The following is a 23,830-nucleotide window of genomic DNA, read 5'->3' as shown; positions in this document are numbered from 1 at the left end:
AAAAGGAAAAAAACCTAATGAAACTTCATGCTGCAGAGGTGTGTGTGTGTGTGTGTGTGTGTGTGTGTGTGGTGAGGAGATCTGCCACATCTGACACTGTGCCCAGGTGTGTCCTATGCTGCCGATTAAGGTCTTCAATTGTTCTGCTGCCCTGAAGACAAGTGCAGCCACAGCAGGAAACCAAGCAGAGGGGCCATCTCACCCCCCCCCCCAACAAAAAAAACAAAACAAAACCGGAACCCCAGCAGGAGACAACCACCGATACTGAAAAACAAAGCACAACAATTCTAACATTACAAATACAACATGCTCTTACCAAAACATATCAATAAATTATTACCACTCCCCTTGGTCTCTCCAGCAAGGCCACTCTGCCATGCCCTCAACTCAGCAGCCCCTGGCACCTGGGGAAGCAAATGTTAAGAGTTTAAAGGGATAGCCAAAGAGGAAAGTGAATAGCAAGGGAAGACATCACAGGATGTGATCGAATATATCCAGGATGCACCGAAAGAGAAGGCAAGGCCGTACACACAGGTGATGAGGCATCGGCCCAGGTGTGTCCCATGCTGCTGATTACGGTCGTCAATTGGTCTGCAGCCCTGAAGACAAGAGGAGCCACAGCAGGAAACCAAGCTGAGGGGCCGTCACACTTGGTGTTTTCTGTTTTCATAAATAAAATAAAGCTTTCACAAATGAGAAACTGTGTTTTAAACAGTTTTCTGAAGTATATTTCTTGATCATATTCAATGTAAATGTAGAGGTTTGTAAGTTAGACCTGGTCTGGAAGGAGAAAACACAGTAAATTTGAACATTTTTGGCTTTCATAATTAAAATAAAGGTTTCTCTTGCTCGCATCATCTTGTAATCAAAGGTTGGCGTCTGGCCTTCATTCTGATTTATTTGAAAAATTTCCAGAATTTCTTTCAGACAAACCAAAGTCCTTCTCCATGATCTCACTTCCTTAAACTAGGGAGGATGCAATTTTTCTGGTCTGCCAGTAAACTCCTTGTCTGCTGAGTCAAGTGTCCCCGGAGTGAACCAAGCCAAACAAACAAAAAAAACTCTTCAAACAACAGTTTCTTAAGGTTGGCAACATGTCAGGCACTTTGTACTCATTGTACTCCGAAAATCTTGATTAGAAGTGCGAGCTGGGAGTCTTCTGGCTGTGATCCTGCACCACATGTTCCGGGTTCATCCTCAATACCTTTGGCTCTGTTCCATTGCTTCCCCGGCTATTTGATCCAACGCAGCTCCATTAGTGGAAAACTTTACCCCATTTACCCAAGTATTTAAAATATGGAACAGCTACTCCAAGGCTGGATTACTTACTGAGCACATTTCCATAGGGCTGAAATGTGCCATAGGAAAACTGAAATGTTAAGGGCCTTAAAGTATTTCCTGGTTCTTTACAACGTGGTCCACATTTACTGATGCAGTTAATATTAGGCTTATATGCTGCATGTTCCTGAATAGATTTAATAAAATTGCCACAGTGTAATTGACACAGTATTCCTGACTGGTTGGATTGGGGGAACATTGGGGTGAGGGCGATCGGTAGGGGGGGGGGGGGCCCTTTCAGGATGATCCAGTCCTGCAGAAATCATTCATATTTGGACCAAACTGCTCCAGAACCACAAAGCAGTGGTTCTTAAACATCAAGGACTCCTTAAGTGACACATATTTGACCATCAGATTTTGTCCCAGGGCCCTCCATCTGATAAGACTTTTGCTTTTTGATGTTTTATTACAGACAGTGTTTGAAGCCCATGACCAAAATAGTCATACACTCTGTCAGTGTGTTCCTTAGTGAAATTAAATTGATCCCCTTTTTTGTGGAGGACCCCCATAAACCCTCCCAAGGAGCTCTTGGCATCACCGAATCCCACTTTGAGAACCACTGCCTTAAACTCATGAGCTACCTTATGCACAAACATGGTTCACCCAGGCAAACCTTTTCTTCAGGACCCCAACCAGAGGCCACACTGGGACCTATCAAACAGTATCAAACACACATCAGGTACTTAGTATGACACTTTTGTAGTTTAACTTAAGTTTTCCTGTACTGTGATAATGCTACTTTCACTGAAGTAGAAACTCTTTTCTTCCACCACTACTTTTTTTTAAAAATAACTTTTCTTAATTAAAGTGCATTTTTTTCTTTATAATTCTATTGTTTTTAAATGTACCTTTGTACTGTGGCGCTGATACCTCAATTAATCATCTTAATACTTCCCCTGCTGTTGTTCCTGGCACTGACTCTCAGGTCCATGCGGGTTCAACGGAACTGGGTATTTCTTTTAAGCCAGATAATGGCAGGAAGGAGGAGAGCTGGATATAACGGAAGATTTTATTTGCGTAGGCCGGGCCTGCCCACGGGGAGTTGTTTTGGGGAAGAGGTTACTGTATACTGTAAATCAGCTCATTAGCAGAGGCCAAGTTCAGTCTTGTTCACACGGCAACATGTGACTGTCTGTAACAGGCTTCACACGCCAGGACCCACATAAAGGTGGATTTCTTACTGTATGGATCTATTTGTCCTGTTCGCGGGTGCGACAGCGTTTAGTGGAAGTTCCGCGTCAAAGCTCTGCTGAGATGTTTTGGTTCATGCAGGGACTCTGCTTTCTGCCAGTGTTTCTGGTCATCTGGTCCTCCAGCACTTTCATTATTTCCTACGTGATTGCGATTTTCAGAAAAGATGTCGATGTGATCTTCCCGTACATAAGGTAAGATTTACTCACACGTACCTCACGTTTCAGGAAAGAAGCAGTCAGATGATAAAACAGTTACTCTTTCATCTTTATAACAGGTCAGATTGAACTCTAAAAAACACACATGTCGATGTTTTATGTTGATGAAGTGATTTGTGCAAACCAAACAAAAGTTGGGCCAAAGTAAAACTTAAGTTTCGTTTTCCTCCGCGTAAACGTAGCCGGTACCCAAACTCCAGCTGCGAGACCACAGCTGTTCTGTCAGAGGAGTGCAGCTTCTTTTCACTTCTCCCTTTAAGATTAGACCTGTGTTTTAAGAACTAACTAAATACATACCTACACAAAGTCCGAAATAACGGAGAGATTTACTATCTCTATGATATACTATGATTTACTATCATCTGTACATCTGTCTCTTCTCTCTTCTCAGTGACACAGGTGCAAACCCCCCGGAGAGCTGCATATTTGGCCTGATGACCTTCATCTCAGCATGTGCAGGTATTTTCACCCCCCTTCTGTTTCAGCTTCTGCCACTTCTTAAGCAACGCTGGGTTTTCTCCTGGGAGGAACCAAACTCTCCAGAGATGTTAGTCACATTTCCCCTTTTCGAGAAAATGAAAGCAGAATCTAAGGCTTGGGATGCAAGAGGGATCATGACATGTTGAAGTGGTAAATGTACCAATCTGACCCCTGCACAGGAGTGGTCACCATGTACGCCAGATACAAGTTTGTGGAGAAGCTGAGTGTGGAAACAAGGGTGGTGAACCCGCGTCTGAATAAAACAGCTCTGGTGCTGGGGATTCTCTCCTGTTTCAGCATGTGCATTGTTGCAACTTTTCAGGTGGGTCTCCACACCTATAGCGGACATTTTCAATCCCATGAATATGATGCAATGCAGTGTTTAACGGCACGTTGTTCTGCTCTGTGACTGCAGGAGACAACGGTGGTAAAAGTTCATGATGCAGGAGCTCTGCTGTTCTTCATCTCTGGTGTCTCATATATAACCGTCCAGTCTGTGATATCGTACCAAGCCTATCCGTTTGGATCCTCAGTGGTTGTGTGTCGAGTACGTCTGGGCATCTCCATCCTTGCTGCTCTGGCTTTGTTCCCCAGTATCCTTTCGCCACAGAAGTCACAGCTGTGAAAATGCAAACAAAAAACAAAAAAAAAGACAAGATGCTTTTTGTTTCCTGACCTTCTTCCTATTTTGTGAACATGCATGACATGCATTTACTACCATGAACCTCAGCTGAATGATTGCAACATAATTCTCTTGTCGATTATCATTAGTGTCATTGCATAGGAGTGTTGCTGCACTCCTTACACACTTACAAGAGCCAGTCAAGTGTTGAACTGACGTTTTCCTTCACGGATAATTCAGCTGTCATCTGTGCGATTTTTGTAAAACAAACCACGCTGCACAGAAACAGTGAGGACCAGGTGAGCAAATATTTTAATAATCAACTCATTGTTTGTCATTTTTCAAGCAGATTCTGATAGATAGATAGATAGATAGATAGATAGATAGATAGATAGATAGATAGATAGATAGATAGATACTGTTAGTTGTAGTTGAGTGTGGACTGACTGCAGCCTTTGTGTCCCTCTCACAGGACTATCCTTTCCATCTAGCCAGCGCTGTGTGTGAGTGGGTTGTTGCCTTCAGCTTCGTCTGCTTCTTCCTCACATACATCGATGACTTCAAAGTGAGTATCAGACCATTGCACTGAATGTTAAGTTGTTATTTTTACTGGAGGGGGATTCTTATCGCTCTCTTGTTTATTTCCTACAGCTGTTTACTTTACGAGTGAACACAGAGTTTGAGGACTAATCTTGATCTCCAACTCCCAGCAGAACTTTGAATGAACGGTATTTTCAGGGATGCATTTGTTTTTAAGAGTCTTTTATAGTGTAAGGCTTTTATAACATCATGTATTATGTGTCACCTGACTGAGTTAGTAAAATAGTTCCTTTTATATTGCTATTTATATATTTTGTACAACAGGCTGTCTGTCAGATGTGACATTATAAAAGAAAAAGAGACTGACCACATCCTTTATCTTATACTTTTTATACGATTGCAAATCATTTTACAAGTGTCCTTACTGCTCTCCGTGTTCAGTCAAACGTCACTTTGCACTTTGCACTCTTGACTCTTTGCCACATTGGTGTGACACGTCCTGTCAGACATGTGACCACTAATAAGAGAAGTTCATCACACAGTGAACATATGATGGCTGCGCATGTGGCTCCATCTGATTCACTGAACAGGTTTTGTGATATATAAACCATCGATAATGGAACAAAATCATTGTCATATTTTCCTCCCTGGCCTTAACACAACAAATATCCAACATACATTATTTTTTTCAACACAGGAAATGCACTCATTTGAGAAAATTGCAGCTATTTTGTGTAAGAGGAATATATTTTAATGTGTATCTTATCTCTTTTAACTATTACATTTTTATATATTATAAAGTCTCTGGTTGGGAACCACTGTCAGTACTGCAGCTGTTGTTTTTGCGCTGACAAGTCATATGACTGGTCACACTAGAAAAACAAAGGGCACAAGCACAGAGGCTGAGGCCCTCTGAGACGAATCAGGATTAATAATTAATAATGAATTGACTTGACTGAAGGTAAAGAAAATCAAACTGTTTTGGTCAGAAGTGTTGGCTGTTGGCACTGGCTGAAATATTACACTTAGATCAGCAGCCATTAGTTTTGGAGGATCCCTGCTGTGATCCTGTATGAAATGAAGTACTCCAGAACAGACTGGAGGTCACATGAACACAGATGAACTCTAGAGGTACTGTAATAACAAGGGAAATGTTTTTTGTTTTTTTTTTACTCAATTACTCTTGTATTTTTGCATGTGATATAATGAACTGCACAGATCGTCACCGCTGAGCTGAATAATAAAGATGCACTTTTTTTTGTTATGTTTTTAAAAAGCAGTCTGTATGAGTGTTTATTACAGGCAAACTCAGATCCAACAATTCTTGCTCTTGTAAACAAAGTGCTTTCCAGACTTTCCACACTCACTTTTTCACAGTCACTACAGTGTAATGTCCATTCATAGAAAACCTGCCCAAACACAGTACATCTGTTATCTGTAAAGCTGAAGTGTTCCTGACACCGTTCCTCTACAAGTTCAGACCAGTGTAACGACAAAGAGTCAAACACAAAAGGAACCCGTTGTTTACCTTTTTTTTTTTTTTTTTGTTACAAATGGTGTTTATCACTGAGTTATTTCTTAGTGTAAACTGTTTACTCTTTATTCTAGCAGTGGCCATTGTGCAATCAACTGTTATTCCTGGCATTAAAACTACAAGATTAAGAGGCATGTCAATGGAAAAATGTTAGCTATGGAAGTGTCTAAAGCAGAGCCAGGTTAAACATCACTATTTATTATTTATTGACTTTTATATCATAAATCAAAGACACATACAGCGGCTCCAGAAAGTATTCAGATTTCATTTTTGGGATTTATAATCTTTTGCAAAAGGTTCTTGTTTTTGTTTGTAGATTAATGACCAAAAGATATAATTAATCCATTTAAATTTAAATCTATGGTACAATAAAGTGCAATTACTGAAGGGGTCTGAATACTTTCTAAAGCCAGTAATTCTGTCTAAATGAACAGTGTCAAATTATCAGTGGCTTTACACTGAATCTACTGTAGTAATCTCTCTTCCAACGTGGTCACTTTAAAAAGCAAACCTCATTTTCTATGCAGTAATAAACAGGGTAAAACACTGGAAATACATTTTATCCTTTTACTGCAGGTTGGTTATAATATCTTGTGATAAGAGATGAACTGTTTTCATTTTGTTTCGCACAGTGCAGCTGCTTTAAAAAGTAGAGAAACTGCTAATTCAAGAATCCAGAACAGCAGAAAATGCTTGTGTTATTTCCCATTACTTTGCAGTCAATCATGATTGATGCCCAACAGGCTGTGTGACTCACTGAACAGGTTTTGTGATATATAAACCATCGATAATGGAACAAAATCATTGTCATATTTTCCTCCCTGGCCTTAACACAACAAATATCCAACATACATTATTTTTTTCAACTTTATCTGGACCCTGTAACAAAAATAGGCAGCGCTACCAAGTGATGAGTGAATCTCTTCATTACTGTGGTAGTAACGTCTCCACCACAGAAAACCTATAATTACTAATTTTGTAGAAAAACTACCTGCTACTGCCATGTGCTCACATAACAACAGGGGAAACAATTCCCTGTTTTTGAAAAAAAAGTATCATGAATCAAAAACGCTTATCATGTATCAAACTCGACGAGGTCTGATTGACCAACAAGAGAACCATTTCAGTTCATTCAAACTGAAATTACAATCACTCTAGATCGATATTGTGTTTCAGACACTGACATCTGCTCCTTCTGGCTGGCACCTCCTTTACAGGCGCACTGCAAACTCGTGCTCCTCTGAGAACAGGCCTAAAGGACCTCCCATAGCTTCTGATAGCGATGCATGGCCTGGAAGCTGCAGGAAGCTTTGTGGTGAGGATGAGTTTGTCAGTCGCTGAAAGACGATTCGCTGTCAGAGCTGGTGGCAGCAGCATCTGGATCCTCCGTGCTTCTCGTCCCTCCGTCGGGAACTGGGGCATCCGGTGTGCTGTAAGCAGCAGTGAGGGAATTGTTATTGGTCAGTTTAATGAATGAACAAACACAGAGACATTAACATATGTGAATTTAACAGTGTAACACTCACTCAAGCAGGTTGGGATCCAAACCCTCCAAGACCATTTTATTCCTAATGGCCATAACTGGAACCCCCTGTTACAGATTAAACATGTATTAAGATACACGCAGTATAATTCATCCCCACAGTACAGGTGTACAGTATGCAGGTGTTATCGTAGACTCACCACTTGAACCATTTTCAGATATCGAGCGTAACGCGGGTCCTTGGCCACTGTCATGACATTCTCTGCAGCTTCCTCTGCCTTCTGCATGGGTGCAGCTTCTGGTGGCGCCTGAGCGGGCTACAGTGCGAAATATTCAGATTAATAACACAGTGTGAAGTAACACGCGGTTTACATGGAACTAGACATCAGATGTGGAACTTTGTTTAGCATTTCTGGTGGGTTTTATATTTTCAGAGTTTGTTTTTCTGATGCTGAACTGTGTAATACTGATCATCAATATATCTACTGCTCTAACTGTATTTGTGTTTCTACTTCTTTTTTATAAAGTCAAGACAAATTTTATTGCTAAATATAAAGCTACAGCTAGCAGTGGATTACTTTAGCAGTTTAACAGTTAGTCCGGTTCATTCCAGTGCTCAAAAATGCACCTACCAGAACCCCTACAGCTCACCAAGGAGCTCACTGTATCTTTCTTTTTAATCTGTTCACACAGAGAAATGTAAAGTTGTGTGTTTTATGTAGAGGTATGTGCTGAAACTATTTACTCTCTGGGTGCAGTGACGTCATTGAGACCCACCATCAAATTGAGAATTGATTCAACAAAACCAGATATAACTATTATTCAGTGAGCTTCAGGTGTTGGAAAGCTTTTTGAGCTTTGGTCAGAGCCATTTCCAACCAGTTTTTAGTCTTTTATGCTAATCTAAGCTAAGCTAATAACCTACTGGCTCAAGCTCCATACTTAACACACAGACATAAGAGTGGTATTTATTTTCCCTGTTGCAAGGCTCTTGGGCATAAAATAATTGTTTTTAAATGTTGGTTGTTGTGCAGTACAGTACAGCTGAGCAACACTTTATGATTATTTTGTGTGCATGTCTGTGTATCTACCTCTGGAGGTGGCAGAGTCACTGCTGGTGGACCAGCTGCTTGGCTCGGAGTGGCAGTAGTGGGTCCATTAGCCTGCGCAGTTTGCTGCTGACTGATTCCATCTATTGTGACGTCCTCCAGTCCAGGAATGGAGGACAGCTGCTCAGAGCACAACAATGTTCCATATGAGTGTATGGACATGATATGTACATTAAGCCATAAACTGCAAACAGTGTGACGGCAGAGACTGTAGAACTTACCTTAGCTTCCAAAATGCACAGAGTGGTTTCAATCTGCTGTATGCGCAGAGATATGTTTGCAAGTTTCTGCAGGAAAGAATTTTGACAGATCAGAGTAGAAACTCAGTGTGACAGGAATTGCAAGTGTGACCTAAACTAGAAGGCAGAAGGAAGGACGAAAAGGTGAAAAGTACAAACCTCTTCACAAACTGTGGAGAAGCGGTTGAGAAACCGAACTGTGTGCACAACGAACTGATTGAGATAGGCAACAATTCTTCTCTGCTGAATAGCAGGAACCTGCACAATGAAAGTTATTTAAGTCACAGTAGTAAGCAGCAGAGGGGCAACCCAGAGTGTAATGTGTTAAGGAAATGAAGCAATTCAGACCATCTCAAAAAAAGCAATTCCTCTCCCTGCTCCGGCCTCTAGTATATTTTAAAAATGGGGGAGGAAAAGAAGATATCTAATACTATGAAGACAGTATTTGGCAACACAGCACAGTGTAGGGCAGAAACGACTAGTCAAAATCGACTTAACAGAAAAATAACTGGTAACTATTTTGATCAATTAATTGTGTCAATCACTTTTCAAGCAAAGAGGGAGAAAAATAACATTTTCTGCTTTTCTTGGACACCTTTCGTTGTAAACTGAACATCTTTTGATTTTTAACATTTGAAGACTTCACACTACAGTTAACTCAACATTTCATCTCATTTAAAAGTGTTCATACACAGAAAATTAGGAAATTCATTAGAAAATGACAGAAATGTATTGAGAAACTTAAGGTGTAACATCACTGTCATGTTGACAGTTCAGTTTCTCAGGGTTCAAATATGTTAATGTTAGTCAAATAATCGGCTTCTTTCATTACAGCCACAAGGTTTTGTAAATCTATTATCTTCATTGATTACTGTGTTGTAGCTCTGCTTGCACTCGTTTCTTCTTATTTCCCCAATTGGTAAATACTAGCTGTCTTAGCTAGCTAAATACAAACCTTGGTAAGATCAACTCCAGAACCCACAATTGGCAGCCCGTCCTCGTCCATGTTGAATTTCTGACACTTCCTGCAGATTAAATTGCAGTTTCAGTTTTACAAACGAGATTTTTCAGCGAAAAAAGACCGAAATTGGTACATTGAAAAAAAAAGAAAAAACATTTGCTAAAGCAAACGTTTCATGTGACTCCTGGCTGCGGGGTTGCGTCGTGACGTCACCTGCGATTTACGCGAGAATAAAAGCCAACGGGATTTGTCATGTCAACTTTTATTTTGAAGTGTGTGGAAAAGAACAACATCCGGTATTATGTCTTGTGGTGGCACACATAGCATGACAGTTTCTGGATGTGACAACTTTTATAAAGACAACATTTGAGTATGTGTAAATGAAACGTTAATGTAACAGGCATGTGAAGAACAGCGTGATATCGTGAGACGAGTAAAAAAAAGGGAAGAAAATAACAACAATTTACGGTCGTACACGGTAAAACATCGTACATTATCGTTAACTTAAGTTTTGTTAAATTCAAGTTAATTCAACCTAGAATGTCTAATTTTATTTTTTCAGACCATTTTATACCTTGTAAATATTAATTGTTCTAAGTTTTTAACTTGGAAATTGTGAATTGAAGGTATGAACTGCTGAGAGTTCACTATACTCATTCAATGAAGTTTCTAAAAAAAACAAAACTTTCTATAATAATAGATTTCCCAGTCTTCATTGATTGAGAGTTACAACTGTCCCTAGACTCTTCTTTTTGACAGTTTGAAGAAAACGTATATAATGTACCTAAACTTGCCGTGTGTCTTGCGAAGTCATGGTTGTTTTTTCTCATAATGAAAACAGTGTTAACCAGGTTGAAGGGTAAATTAAAGTTATTTATTTATCCTGATAATACATTTTGAAATTTTGCACGTCGTTTATATGAACCAAACTTAAAGTCACATTATGTTAAAAGCAGTCGCAGCTACGTTGTCACACTTTTATTTTGAAAAGAGGAAACGCAGGACAAGACTTGAGGAAGCGGGTGCCTGCGTGCTAACAACGCATGTTAGCAACTAAATCAACCAACATAATTTTACGTTTATTTTTCAACGCTACAATAGTCGTATTACACTAATGGAGGTTCTTGGGTCGACAGAGAAAATAAACGGTAAGTATACTGATGTTCTGCTCGAGCTCTAATTTAAAGAAGGCTAAGTTTATGTTGGTCAGACACTTAGCGGGGTCCGTCTATTTAAAGGAATCATGACCTATATACGCAGTTAGACTAGTGTCGATGAATTGGAAATCATCTTGTTATGTTCAGATTTCAAATATTATTGTCAGGTTTTACATTACATTGTTCCTAAATCTAAAGGACAGCCGAATATTCTTTATTAGGTTGCAAATTTAAAACTCCAATTAAATATGTTTTGCCAGTAATTATACCGGTTCATAGGCTTATGGCTTGTAGTTTACCCATAGGAAATAAAAAAAAAAAAAAAAACTGATTTGTCAGTAACGTGCCATTGCTTTGATTTAGTGAATTATTGCCTCTATTATAGTAGTATTGTGGAAGAGCTCATTTAAAAATGGTGTAAATTAAGTTACTGTTGATGAGTTTATCTCTCTGAAGTTTGTTCTCTCTGAATTAAAAGCTCATTGCTGCCCTCCAAAGTCCATCTCTAACATCACACGTTTATATTTCAGACCCAGGCCTGCCTCTTTCATCTCTTCGCCTCCTGGTGCCCCCATTGCAGCTTCTGTCTGCTGCTATGTGGCAACTGGCAAAGCAGAAAGATGTGATGAATTATGAGAAGCTCCAGGAGTTTGTGTTCATGGTTACAGAGGCAGTGCCAGGACTGATCAACCACAGACAGAGAGCCCAGCTCATTCTGGGTCTAAGAGCAAGGGTGAGCAGAACCTGCAGTTTGCGTTGCATGCAGATATGATAATTTAGCTGTTATTAACTAACTTATTAAGTTTGTTCATATTACAGTTGATCCTGGAGCTATGCAAAGGCTCAGCACGAGGTTGTGTTGATACTCAAGTGATCCAGAGCTATTTGGACAAACTCCCAATAACTTCTGCAAACATAGATGTAAGTACATTTGAAGGGATACCACTTTGAAAACAGATAAAAATGTACTGATGCAATAGGGCCTCTATTAATAACATGAATTCAATCTGTGTCAGTACAGGGACGCAGAGGTGAAAACAACAGAGTCCACATTCATTGCACTTGTTCAGAGCCTACTGAAAGATCCAATTGAGAGAGCATACTTCTTCCAGGTGAGACAGACTTTAATTATTAATTTCTTAGCATAAATAAATGCTAAAATAAACAGATTTCATTGATTTAATTATCTCTTATAGGAGGTGTTTCCAGTGGAATACGGGCAACAATATGATGCAGCGCTGAATGTCTTACTGTGGGAGTTGCTCTCAAAAATGGAAAAGCTGCTGCCAGTACCAGACCTCAAACAGGTATTCAGTCAGTCCATCCAGATATTTTGTTTTTACAAAAACATGTGCAATTTTACCAAGAACTGAAGAACAGCTGCACTGTGATTACAGACTGCAGCCTGGCTCAGCTCTGCACCTTCTGTTTTGGAGGAATGTGTTCAGTCCTCACATGAAGAGCTGAGCTTGATCTTTGAGCACTACAAGAGTTCAGGATTACTGAAAATGCCATGTAAGTAGAACTGAAGTGATTATTTAAATGACAGAAAATAAGCTGGCAACAGTTTTTTTAACTAATAAATCGTTTAACTCAGTTGTTGAGAAACATTCTTTGAGATAGGGCTGCACAGTGATTCCAAATCCCTTTTTTTAAATGGATAACATTTTGATCTCAGTCAGGTCTTCATCAGTTCTTAATATTACCATTTTATTAACACACATTAGCTATAGTGTATATATAATATATAAGTTAAACCCTCAGTGTGCAGTCTTTACTGGTGTCATTAGCGGGGGTCGTTTTGTACCTATATGATCATAATTGTAATTTTCAGTTGAATGATCCAACACTCGAGTCTTATAATTCTGAGATCGATTTTTGTAACGGTGCCTTTTCTCTTTTACAACTGCTGTGATTATTTGTAGTAAATTTAAGTTACTTGGTTGCTTGTTTAGGGCCATAATTTCATTACAGGGACAAGTGTTTACAACTTAGTTCATAATATCAACTTTAAGAAGTTTATTCAAAAGAAAAAACACTGTTATTTACCTATGGAACAAAAATAAATTTAAATTCCAAAGAAATGCTTTTATTTTCACACAATATTGATATTCATCTGATGTAACTGAAATTTCAAGCATTTAATGAAAATTGTGAAAATCGTGAATTTCTGAAATAAAATGTAATCAAATCAGTAGATCAGTGTCAATATCCAGCCTTATATACAGTTGTGAATTTAATGTATTTAAATATGCAGTTCAAGGATTCCACCAGAGCTTTAAAAATTGTAATAGGTATTTTTTCACAATTTTCTGACATTTTATGGACTAAACTATCAGTTAATCAGTAATTCAAAGTAAATGTTTCATGTTATGTAATGTTTAAGTGTCTTTAGGTGTTGGGTCATTGTACAGTGCCTTGAAAGTATAGTTATTGCCAGCATCAGTGGAAAGCTTTGACTTCTTATGTCTTTACAGATGGCCCTTCATCCACCATTGGCAGCTGCATCATGTCTGCTTTATCCATTCCTCCCTCGCAAAAGACAAACATCTCAGTTGGATTGGAATCAATCCATAATTATGCTAATGTACTAAACCCTGTGACTTTTGTTGGGGCGGACCAGTACAGTGTTGTGGCTGTTTACACTGAGGTGGAAGTTGGAGGGTCTGAAGTGGATGAGGAAATAATCGAGTCAGCTGAAGTTCAGGTTCACACAGATTTTTATGAAGAGGAGATTGTTGCTGTCAGTGCAGATAATGCCGGTGGCGAGGAGTCTGCCAGCTTGAGAGCAGAAGAACCAAGTGAAACTGTGGATGTCGCTAAAGCGCTGGAGACTCTGACAAAAACTTTTGCACTAAGGAAGGAGAGCCTCGGTCAAGATGTGCTGACAGGAAAGAGTAATGATTCATCGCTGAATGATGAGTGTGCAACAGGAAATGCTGCAGATGAAGGAAAAACAAATGAATTATATGAAACAAGTGACCAAACTGATGATAAAGTAGCAACAACTGAAGAGGTGACGGATGAAGCTGGAGGCACAGAGAGCAATTACAACTCCTCTGGTACAGAACTGAAGGATGACCACGAATCCCTCTCTGGCCACGAAGAAATAATGGCAGATGTCTCCAGTGAACCTCCTGTTTCTGAAACACAACAGTCTGCCTGCTCGGCTAACACCCGCAGATCCTCTCGTCTACAAATGAAGACCTCACCTAATTGGCAGGAGATGCATAAATTCAAGAGATCGTCAAAGGACACAACAGAGGAACCAAAAATGTACAAAAAGCATTTATATTATAGTACATATATATATAAATAAATGCTTAATCTTTTGAGATAGTATTTTTAAAAAGAAAATTACTGTGTAAGATACATCTTCTAGGTGCGCTGGGACGCATCTTTAGTGAAATTCCTGGGGTCATCGGGTGTTTGGCACTGTTTATTTTATTTATTTATTTTTAAAGGAGCTATTTGTAAGTTTTGCTATCGCTACATAGCCAACATTAGCGTCTTTTTCTTTTACTGAAGTTCGGATAGCGACTCACTGTAGCCTCCAATCTGTCCTGACAACAGTGTTGCTCGTTGGGCGTATTATAACGTCTTGTATTGTAAACGCAATGATGGCTGAAGATCTTGACAAGAGACAGTCGGTGCCACCTGCTCCCTTCAGAAAACCATGTTCAACAGCAGAGAAAACTTACAAATGGCTCTTTAAGAAGGAAATTTGCTGCACTAAATATTGATTATCACAAAAACACATTAAATTTAGAATAATATTTCCATCATCCATGCAGTCCTCTTGGCAGATGTGAAATTTAACTATACTTTTATTTCACCAGGAGCAAAGCTGATGTATCAGTTGCCCCCTCTGTGATAGCAGTCAAAGGAATCGACAAAGGTAACATGTTGACATGAAGAGGAGAAACATCTTGGAGTTTTTTAAGCAACATCCACATATTTTACTGACACCTGTGTCTGTATTTTGTTTGCAGGGGGTTCTAATGAAATGACTACCATCATCTTCACATGCTCACAGTGTCCCTTCCACAGCTCAGATGAAAACAGCCCTCCTCACTTCCACATGCAGAGTGTTCGAACAGAAGTGTACAGGACTCCCTCAGAAGCCAAATTTACACCGTCTCCCTCCAGCACTGATGAAATATTTACATCTATTAAACTCTTCCCCAAAGGAAATGCAGAGCAGAGCAAAGCAGATCTGCCTGATGATCAAAGCAAAGTCAACATTTCTCAGTCACGGGGCAAACAGAAAGCTCTCACATGTGAAACATGCGGTAAGACGTTCACTCGTACGTCAGACGTCAGGAGGCACCAGCTCACTCACACTGGAGAGAGACCTTTTCATTGCTCGCAGTGTGACCGAACGTTCCAGCACTCGTGGGATCTGGCAAAGCATGAGAGCAAGCATCGCGGCGTGGCCATCTCTTTCCCGTGCCAGCTGTGTAAATGTTCCTTCGCCAATCTCCGCGCATTAACCTTCCACCACAAGAAGTCTCACTCACAGGAGTGTGGGCCACCGCAGATCTGCTCCATCTGCACCCAGAGTTTTGCGACTTCCTCTGAGCTGCTCGAGCACAAGAAGTCCCACGTCACCAGTAAACGCTACATCTGCCAGAAGTGCGGCGAGGGCTTCGACTCCCTCCTTGCGCGCTCCCAGCACCGGCAGATACATCGAGTGAAGCCTCAGTTTAAGTGTCCGCAATGTGAGAAGACCTTCACTCGAAGGTCTGATGTAAAGAGGCATCTGTCCACTCACACTGGGGAGCGTCCTTACCACTGTAACCAGTGCAACAAACAGTTCTCACTCCACTTCATGCTCATGAAACACCTCCGTGTTCACACAGGCGAGCGGCCTTTCCAGTGTTCCCACTGCCCAAAGAGGTTCACGCTGGTGCCTGTGCTGGCTAGACATGAGAGGATGCACACTGGGGAGAAACCTTTCCTCTGCTCCCAGTGTGGGAAGGGTTTTTTGTCTCAGGGAGAGCTTTCAAAACACCACACGTCACATGTGGACGACAGACCCTACTCCTGCCCTCAGTGTGGCAAATGTTTCAAGAGCAAGAAAACCCAGCAGGAACATATCATCACCCACATGGGAGCCCGCCCGTACCCCTGCACCTACTGCGGGAAGGGCTTCACCAAACCGCACGCACTGACCAGACACAACCTCATTCACACAGGAGAGAGGCCGTTCCCCTGCACACACTGTGAGAAGTCGTTTCTCACCCTCACCGAGGCCCAGCAGCACCAGCGAATTCACACGGGGGAGAGGCCATACGCCTGCAACGTCTGTGAACTCAAATTCAGGAGTTCGTCTGAGCTGGCGCGACACAAACGCAGTCACTCAGGACAGAAGCCACAGAAGCCGTACTGTGAGCAGTGCATGAAAACATTCACATCTAAGGCAAAGCTGCAGAAACACATGGAGACACACAGAGAGGAGGGAGAAGCTGCACAGTCTGTCGACTCCATACAGCCTAAGGAATCAAATATCTGAAAAAACAATAGAGACTAATTCAGTGGTTTAATTAGTGGAATCGTCAAAAAGAATATTTCAGAATAAATAATAAAGTTAGTGGACAAGGAGAGTTTGGTACTATTGCATCCTTCAAGCTTTGAGGAATTTAAGTTAAATTTACACTTATCATTTTGACATATCAAAGTTTGCTTTGAAATTTGCAACAGGGAAATTACAATTATGTTTAGAATAGTTTGTTTTAACTGGAAACCTCAAGTGAACAAAATTAATTAAATTGATTTTTCACTCCAGATACTGTCTGTTTCTTTCTGTGTTGTCACTGCAATATTGTGTGTCAGTGACGTACAGACAGTGTCAGGTTTAAATCCAAACAGATTCAAGCCACACTGCTTCTTTTAAAGTAAAAAATATATATTTTTTAAATGTATTATCATGGCTGCATAATTGAAAACAAGATACACTCAGACAAGTGGATTCTGTAGGCACATGCATCAGTTGCTTGCTCCCTCATTACTCCTAAAATCACTCAGTGCATGTGTCGTGGATAATAGTACGAAAATATACACATAATGTGAAACTGTTCACATTCAGCACAGGTAAAAGAATTCTCAGAGAGAAAAAAATAATAATTGAAGAAGATCAGTTGCATTCAGCTTACAACTCCAAAAGTTTCACATTTTAATGAAGAACTCATAGATGTTAAAAAAAAACAAAAGTTATAAGGTTCACAGTAGACAGGCCACTGGTTCAAGGTGTATATGATAAAACCGAAATCTGTATAATATAATCCAGTGCCATGTAAGAAATGCTTTTTTTTCTTATTCTTTGCTGAGAACAGTGTGATTCGGTAGTCCTGTATTTCCTTATACTTAAAGGCAGCGTCTCATGAGTGGGTCACAAGATGAATAACAAGGACTGGAAAGCAGAGAAAACACTTGATGCTGAACAAAGTTTTCAAATGTTCAAATTCTGCTTTTATTGTGTAGACCACTGGCAACATCACCTCTATACCCGCAAAAATGGAAAGTGGTTTCCCCACAGCTCTATTTCCTGCTGCTGTATTTCTGACGAGCTCTTATAGGAGGTGTCTTTGAATGATGTTTCCTTCATTTCTTTCCGGAGTGCACATAAAACTAAATGACTGTGTGAGCTGACAGTTACAGAGCAAAGATTAACTATAAACATCATAAACACAACCTCATTTCCTCTACAGACTTCCAGGTGTCTGTGGTAAAGTCTCTCTTCTCTTCTCCCTGATCACTGTTGTATCCCTCAAATATTTTTTCTGCATCCCAAACAATCAGACTTTATGGTGTAAAGCTGCAGGATGAGACTAGGTTGCAACTCTGCACACACTTACTCTTCCCCCAAAAATCTATCTGGGTATTTCCATCTCTGCCATCACGTCACTTATGGCTGTCCTTATAGAAAGGGGCCATTTGAATGTGTTTAATCAACCAAGAGGCTTTAATTAGCTCTGATTGGGTGGAGGGGGTGGGGGTGTGATGGAAGGGAAGCCGATGCCAAGCAGGAATCACCAGGATAAACCTGGCTGCATTGTTTAACAGGGGACCCACAAAATGCCGTCTACAGGGGGTTTTCAGTGGTTTTAAATTGGTTTTCTATTTTTAGCGTGGTTTATGTCTCTAAATATTTTTACCTGTTAGTCACTGCTAGATGAGCCAACCCAAAATATAGTCTGAGGTTTTCACAACATAGTTCGTACATCTTTAATAAAGGGCTATAAGTTAGGAGTATAAGAGATTTATTTCTGGGTTATTTAAAAAGACACAGACACAGTGTACTGCTGTTGGATGGAAAAAGATGAGCTAAAAGTGTATTTCATAGCCTGGCAATCCAAAAGTTGATATTATAATATTATTAAACCATTTATAAGGGGTGCTTCATTACAAAATGATACATGATACATGTTGATGAAAAATACTTCATGTCAATTTAAATTTGTTTGACCTTTAACTTCATCTAAATGCACTAATTAATTCTTTTGTGGCACTAGTCTGCACTAAGCTCTTGACCTGAATATGTGATTTTATGTACTACAAAATTAGTTTATTGCATGTTTTTATAATTTATTTTCACATCCAACTGTAATCCTATAAGCATTGGTTTCAAACTGTTATATCCTTGACTGACAGTGATCTACAAAAAATGCATACACTGCATAGAAAATTTCCCCCATCTTTTATTCCACAAATTGACCAAAGTCAAATTCAAAAGGAAGTCTCCTCCACACCGAGAGAGGGTGTGCATGAATGGTCTCTCAGTCCATCCCACTGCCATCGTCTCTCGCCTTGACCAGAGCGAGGGGCAGCAGTGAGCGAGCAGATGTCGGGATGTGACTATCAGCGGAGGAATTTTGAGAGCTGGTGACCATGCAGGTGGAAAGAACACCCGAAATAAACAGACAAATAGGGTGGAAACAAGGGGGGCTGTGGATGCAGATAACAGCACGAAGCAATACCCATCAGCAAGATTTACAGTCCAGTCGCCGTTGGTTGTGTTGGTGGTGGATTAATAACCAGTCATAAAGAGGTGGGAGGGAGATTGTGTGTTGCAGGAGGACGAAAGTGAAGGCATTGATAGAGGAAAGAAGAGAGGGGGAGTGTGTAAAAGAGAGAGAGGGGAGTAGATAAAGCCGGAGCCAGGATCATGAGTTCTGCACTACCCTACGACTCGTTGTCAGCTCGGCCGAGTCCTAGACGAGCTTTGGACAGGGAGCGCGAGCAGCTAGCTGTGCGAAGACTGTCCTCTCCACGGGCACTCGACCTGCTAACTCCTCCTCCTCTTCCTCGTCGACTCTCTGCCATCCCTGGTTACCTGCTATCACCATACCAAGAGCAAGAGGAGCAGCTCCACCAGCAGCACCAGCGACTATCCTTGTCTGTGTGCTCAGAGGCCTCCCTGGCGCCCCCTGCACCTCCACCTGTGGGTGCTGCTCCACCCTGCTGCCGCCCAGTGGGAGTCATGCACCTCCTGCGCCTGGGTCTCCTGGCTTTCAGCTGCCTCTTCTGGGCAGCCGGCTTGGCCCTCTTCACCCTGGGTGTGTGGGCTCAGATATCACTGGCGGACTATATGCTGTTGTCTGCCAATCGTTACCCCAACGCACCACTCATCCTTCTCTCCACAGGTGCAGCCGTCACCGCCTGGGGCTTCTTAGGTTGTCTGGGGGTGGCTGCAAACCTGCCATGTGTGCTAAGAGCTTATGGGTTCTTTCAACTTGCTGCACTTATAGCTGGTTTGGCAGCTGGACTTTCAGGCCTCTTCTACCGTGAAGATATTGCTGGAGGATTTCGCAGTGGCTTACAGCGAGCGGTGGCCGGCTACACAGAAGATGAAGGCCGTGCCGACGCTCTAGACAGCCTGCAGAGGGCCCTGGAGTGTTGTGGAGCTGAGGGCTGGCGTGACTGGCTCACTTCAGATTGGGCTATCCAACATATGACCTTCCTTCCCACTGAGAACGGTACCTCTGTGTCCCTGCCGGACAGCTGCTGTGTGAGGCGCAAGGGTTGCAAGAATCGACCTCTTCTGTCAGAGGATAGCGAAGGAGTAGTTGCTGCAGGGATCCATCCACACGGCTGCTTCCGCAAAGTCTTCAGCTTGGTCAACGACAACGTCTTCCACATTGCTGCCACTGTGTTGGGATTAGCCTTTACCCAGATCGGAGGCATTGCCCTGGCTTGTCTGCTAGCCAACAAACTAGCACCGAGACAACATCGCCGTGTAGTGGCACATTAATGGTCAATTTTAAACCAAGGATTGACCAATTTGTAGATTGTTAGGATTAGTAATGAACAATGTCCTCAAAGAGTAATAGAGTTGCAAAGTTGGGGGAGTTTTTGGGGCATCCGGGGTTCTGCAAGTTGAGGTCTGACAATGTTTAATGACTGTCAGTCAGTTGTCAGTTGGTGCACTCCCGAGGCTTGGATGGTGCATGAAACTCTCAGTTAAATTATCAACCCAACAACCACTTTAGAAATTATCTGGTATCTCATGGGTGAAAGTCCATGTAAATACAAAATTAATGATGGTGGTCAACTGCAACATTTTGATAAGAAACATTAAATTACTGAGCTTTAAATTCTGTTGCGTGCATCAATATTGGAGAGCTGAAGCTTTGTAGTAACTTGATAATACATTTAAGATCTTAAATCATATTCGCAACTACAGCAATGAGGTTTATTCCTAACTCTGAAATTGCTATAGTTGTGATTTGACCCTTTGACTAACTGCTTCTCCATAGCAACAGCAACTTAAGCTCATTGTAGTTTTTAGAGCCATCTGATATCAAAGTGATAGAAAAAACAATGTCTCAGAAACTAAGCTTACGTGATTAAAACTGATGGTCATGGCATGAAACTATGTTATTGTTAAATTATCCACAAGACTCCTTTGTTTCTACATAGAGGAACCTTAAGGATATCATTAAAAGAAAATGGGAATTTAGTAGTGAAACACCTCAGAAACCAGAAACTCCTCACACATCGCAACTCTTTGACACTCATTGTTTGCCTGACTCTCTTTTCTGTGCAATTTAAAAAATATATACTGTACTTATTTGATTCAGTGTTATGGCAGAAGTAAATCTTCTGCCCATTTGATGCAGTAATACCTCCAAACAAGAGACATTCTGTGATCATATATAAGTGGGGCCAGATTGGGTAGTTGGTAGTACGGAATGATGCTTTTCTGCCTGTTTTGCTGGATGATTTCGTTTCAGAAATGTTTAAACAATGGCATGACTTGATATACTTCACTATGTAGAATGTAATTACATAGCAGAAAAGATTATTTAGACTTGATCTGCTTTCATATTGGATTTTTCCGCGAGTTACCTCACGTAGTAGATTTCACCACTGAATGCACAGGAATGTTCACCAGCAGTTTTCCACTTGAGATGATTTAGTCTGGCTGTGTTCAGCAGATGTTCGTATCTACATCTTTTAGTTTTTCCATCACAAAGACTACACTGTGTTAGAATGGTGCTTTAGGAAATAGCTTAATACTGTCTGTGATATTTTGTGCCACTTATACTGGACACCTGACAAGCTGTTATAATGTTTACTGTGCTTGGGGGAGAGACTTGGTGACATTATATGAACGCTTTAGTTTCAGTTTCTTTCAGATGTCACTGTGTCGCTAGAGTTTGTATGTTCTGAAGCACAAGTTTATCTTACAACGTTGAATTTTGTTATCAACACTTCTTCTAAAATGCTTGGTTGCATTGGCATGACCCAGATGTTGTGCAGCCCACTACCAGCATGAAACCGTCGGTAGAAGTCTGGACCAGATTTGCAATTTTTTTCAAACTATCATCAATTTAAAACAACATTTTGAGAGTATGTTTGTTCAATTTCCTATTGCGAGTTAAATGAAAAGATTATTTTCATGTCTGTATGCTAAATAAAAGGAGAACCAGTTAGCTTAGCTTAGCCTGAGATACAGCTAGGCTGGCTAGTTGATACTAGCTTCAGACCTTTTTTAAAAAAATTAATTTAAAGGTGTTAGTTGGTGGAATTTTGGACAGAGCCATGCTAGCTCTGTTTTCAGAGTGTATGCTACATAAAGCTAACAATCTACTGGCTGTAGCTTCATATTTAGCATACAAACAAGAGAGTGGTATCAATCTTTTCATCTACCTCTTGTCAAAAAGGCAATTAAGTTATATATCCTGAAATGTTAAACTATTCCTTTGATTTTTTCTTCTCTGAACTGGTTATAATGTGTGTTTTAAGATTAGCTACAATATGCAGTAGTCTCCTTTCTCCCTTCCTTATCATCTCACCTTTCCTTTTCAGGATAGGCCTTTTTATTGCTCTTGTAACAATGTATCCAACATTCAATAATGTATAATCCATTCTAATAATTACCAACAGTGCAAACAAGCATGACTGAAACAGTAAACTATAAAAATAAACAAAAATCTTTGCCTGATTACAGGATATGATATTGATTCAACACTGGGAATGGCAATGTCAAGGTCTGCTGCCCTTGAATATATTAAATATATTATGGCAACAGCACTCTTGTAATGTAATGGTGATGCAATGTAATAGGTACAAAACAAAACAATATGCAGCACAGCAAAGTAAAGGCATATCTGAAGTGTATATGTATATAATAAATGTGTGAATTGCTGAATCCTTGTTAAGAGCACTTTTTAATGTGAGTTTTCTTTCCTCTTTATGGTGGAAATAACTTGACAGGTGGCAGGTGTGACGTTTCCATTTGCATTTTAAAGACCTTAGAAGTATTTTCTAGGTATTTATTTTAGGAGAAAGGCCATGGTGGAAGTGTGCCAGAGTGGTAAATTCTAAGTGCTTGGGGTGGTCGATCCTCACATGAGACCTCTGGCGGGGCAGTTCTGAATTATTGCTATCTGAGTGACATCTCATTTCGACCACCTGAGACAACGGTGATTAGATCTGCCCTTGAAGGGAGACAACAGATACAGACGCACTGCTGTGCATGATGAAACACAACAGCCTGACACAGCATTGATTAGTTTATGGAGCAGAAAATCATTAACTATATCCCCTGCTAGAACTGGATAACATGAAGGGGTTTTTCATACATTTATCACAAAATTTGCCTTAAAACCTACGTACATCAATGCTCAGAGACAGACATGCTTTGGGCTGTGGCCTCTAAACGATGACTACCATTTTCATGACCTAATTATGGTATTGATTAGCCTACATTATGCTCTAACAAGGCTTGCGGATGCTTTCTGTCTGATTACACTGTCCTTGTGTAACCTATTTTGCTTGAGGTTGCCACAATGCCACTAGGTTCACATACAAAAGATGAGCTCTGAGATTACATGCAAGCAACACCTGAACTCAAGGAAACCACATGGGCCATTTTTATCACAATATTTCTGACAATGATTTTAGGTTTGACTCAGTGAATGTTCACTGTTTATGTCTGATAAAAGAAAAATTATTACCAGAAATAACACAAAATGGCTGCAAAGTGGGGCAGATTACATTCACGATGAGTTCTGTACTGCCCCAAAACACCAACAGGAGAAGGAGAAAGGTGAAAAGAATATGCAACAACTTGATTAGAGACATTAAGCACCACAACATTAATTTCAGTAAAGGGTTTTACATTTGCAGTATAACCCACATTACACAGTCAAATATATATAGCTTAAAAAAAACACACCTAATTCATAAATCATTCAGTCAGTGTGTAGAATAATTTTAAATCCTTAAATATATATTAAATTTCATAATTCAATGAAACTATCTTCACAGTTGTCAAGTTGTATTTTTTTTTCTAAACTGACTGCATCAGAATATATTCAGAGTTGTGTGAAATGTGAATGTGCTGTTTATTATTTATTATACCTGAACTTTTCAGATTTTGAAGCTGCTAAAATAAATATGGCTTTAAGTCCTCGACACAAATGGGTGTGTCCCTAAACCCTCTGCAAGC

The 23,830-nt window shown here is 40.4% G+C and overlaps 4 protein-coding genes across 5 annotated transcripts; 3 read left to right on the top strand and 1 right to left on the bottom strand.

Moving 5' to 3' along the window:
- The first annotated feature begins 2,342 nt into the window (after positions 1-2,342).
- On the top strand, positions 2,343-5,665 carry dram1 (DNA-damage regulated autophagy modulator 1). The gene is made up of 7 exons (XM_056367499.1): positions 2,343-2,723; positions 3,139-3,206; positions 3,407-3,549; positions 3,643-3,820; positions 4,090-4,148; positions 4,322-4,414; positions 4,501-5,665. The coding sequence occupies exons 1-7, from the start codon at positions 2,593-2,595 to the stop codon at positions 4,537-4,539; spliced, it is 711 nt and encodes a 236-aa protein (XP_056223474.1). The 5' UTR covers positions 2,343-2,592; the 3' UTR covers positions 4,540-5,665.
- A 242-nt stretch (positions 5,666-5,907) lies between these two features.
- Positions 5,908-9,897, bottom strand: washc3 (WASH complex subunit 3). Its single transcript, XM_056367500.1, has 7 exons — positions 9,710-9,897; positions 8,914-9,012; positions 8,737-8,802; positions 8,498-8,635; positions 7,607-7,723; positions 7,450-7,514; positions 5,908-7,353 (listed from the first exon to the last, which is right to left on the bottom strand). The coding sequence occupies exons 1-7, from the start codon at positions 9,758-9,760 to the stop codon at positions 7,254-7,256; spliced, it is 636 nt and encodes a 211-aa protein (XP_056223475.1). The 5' UTR covers positions 9,761-9,897; the 3' UTR covers positions 5,908-7,253.
- Positions 9,898-10,010: 113 nt separating this feature from the next.
- Positions 10,011-16,473, top strand: LOC130163353 (zinc finger protein 16-like). Of its 2 annotated transcripts, XM_056367496.1 has the most exons (9): positions 10,011-10,863; positions 11,403-11,605; positions 11,692-11,793; positions 11,889-11,984; positions 12,069-12,179; positions 12,270-12,387; positions 13,350-14,148; positions 14,712-14,770; positions 14,865-16,473. In XM_056367496.1, the coding sequence occupies exons 1-9, from the start codon at positions 10,830-10,832 to the stop codon at positions 16,385-16,387; spliced, it is 3,045 nt and encodes a 1,014-aa protein (XP_056223471.1). In that variant the 5' UTR covers positions 10,011-10,829; the 3' UTR covers positions 16,388-16,473. The 2 variants fall into 2 exon arrangements, with proteins under 2 accessions (XP_056223471.1, XP_056223472.1); XM_056367497.1 differs by lacking the exons at positions 10,011-10,863; positions 11,403-11,605 and having other exon boundaries at positions 11,894-11,984.
- A 1,342-nt stretch (positions 16,474-17,815) lies between these two features.
- On the top strand, positions 17,816-22,528 carry LOC130163354 (tetraspanin-7-like). Its single transcript, XM_056367498.1, has one exon. It carries the CDS (start codon positions 19,040-19,042, stop codon positions 20,123-20,125), a length of 1,086 nt encoding a protein of 361 aa, XP_056223473.1. The 5' UTR covers positions 17,816-19,039; the 3' UTR covers positions 20,126-22,528.
- The last annotated feature ends 1,302 nt before the right edge of the window (positions 22,529-23,830 follow it).

This window comes from Seriola aureovittata, chromosome 22, assembly GCF_021018895.1.
Source record: "Seriola aureovittata isolate HTS-2021-v1 ecotype China chromosome 22, ASM2101889v1, whole genome shotgun sequence".
NCBI classification, from domain to species: domain Eukaryota; kingdom Metazoa; phylum Chordata; class Actinopteri; order Carangiformes; family Carangidae; genus Seriola; species Seriola aureovittata.
Note: the sequence above shows the minus strand (reverse complement) of the source record. Positions and strands in the feature narration are given on the sequence as shown.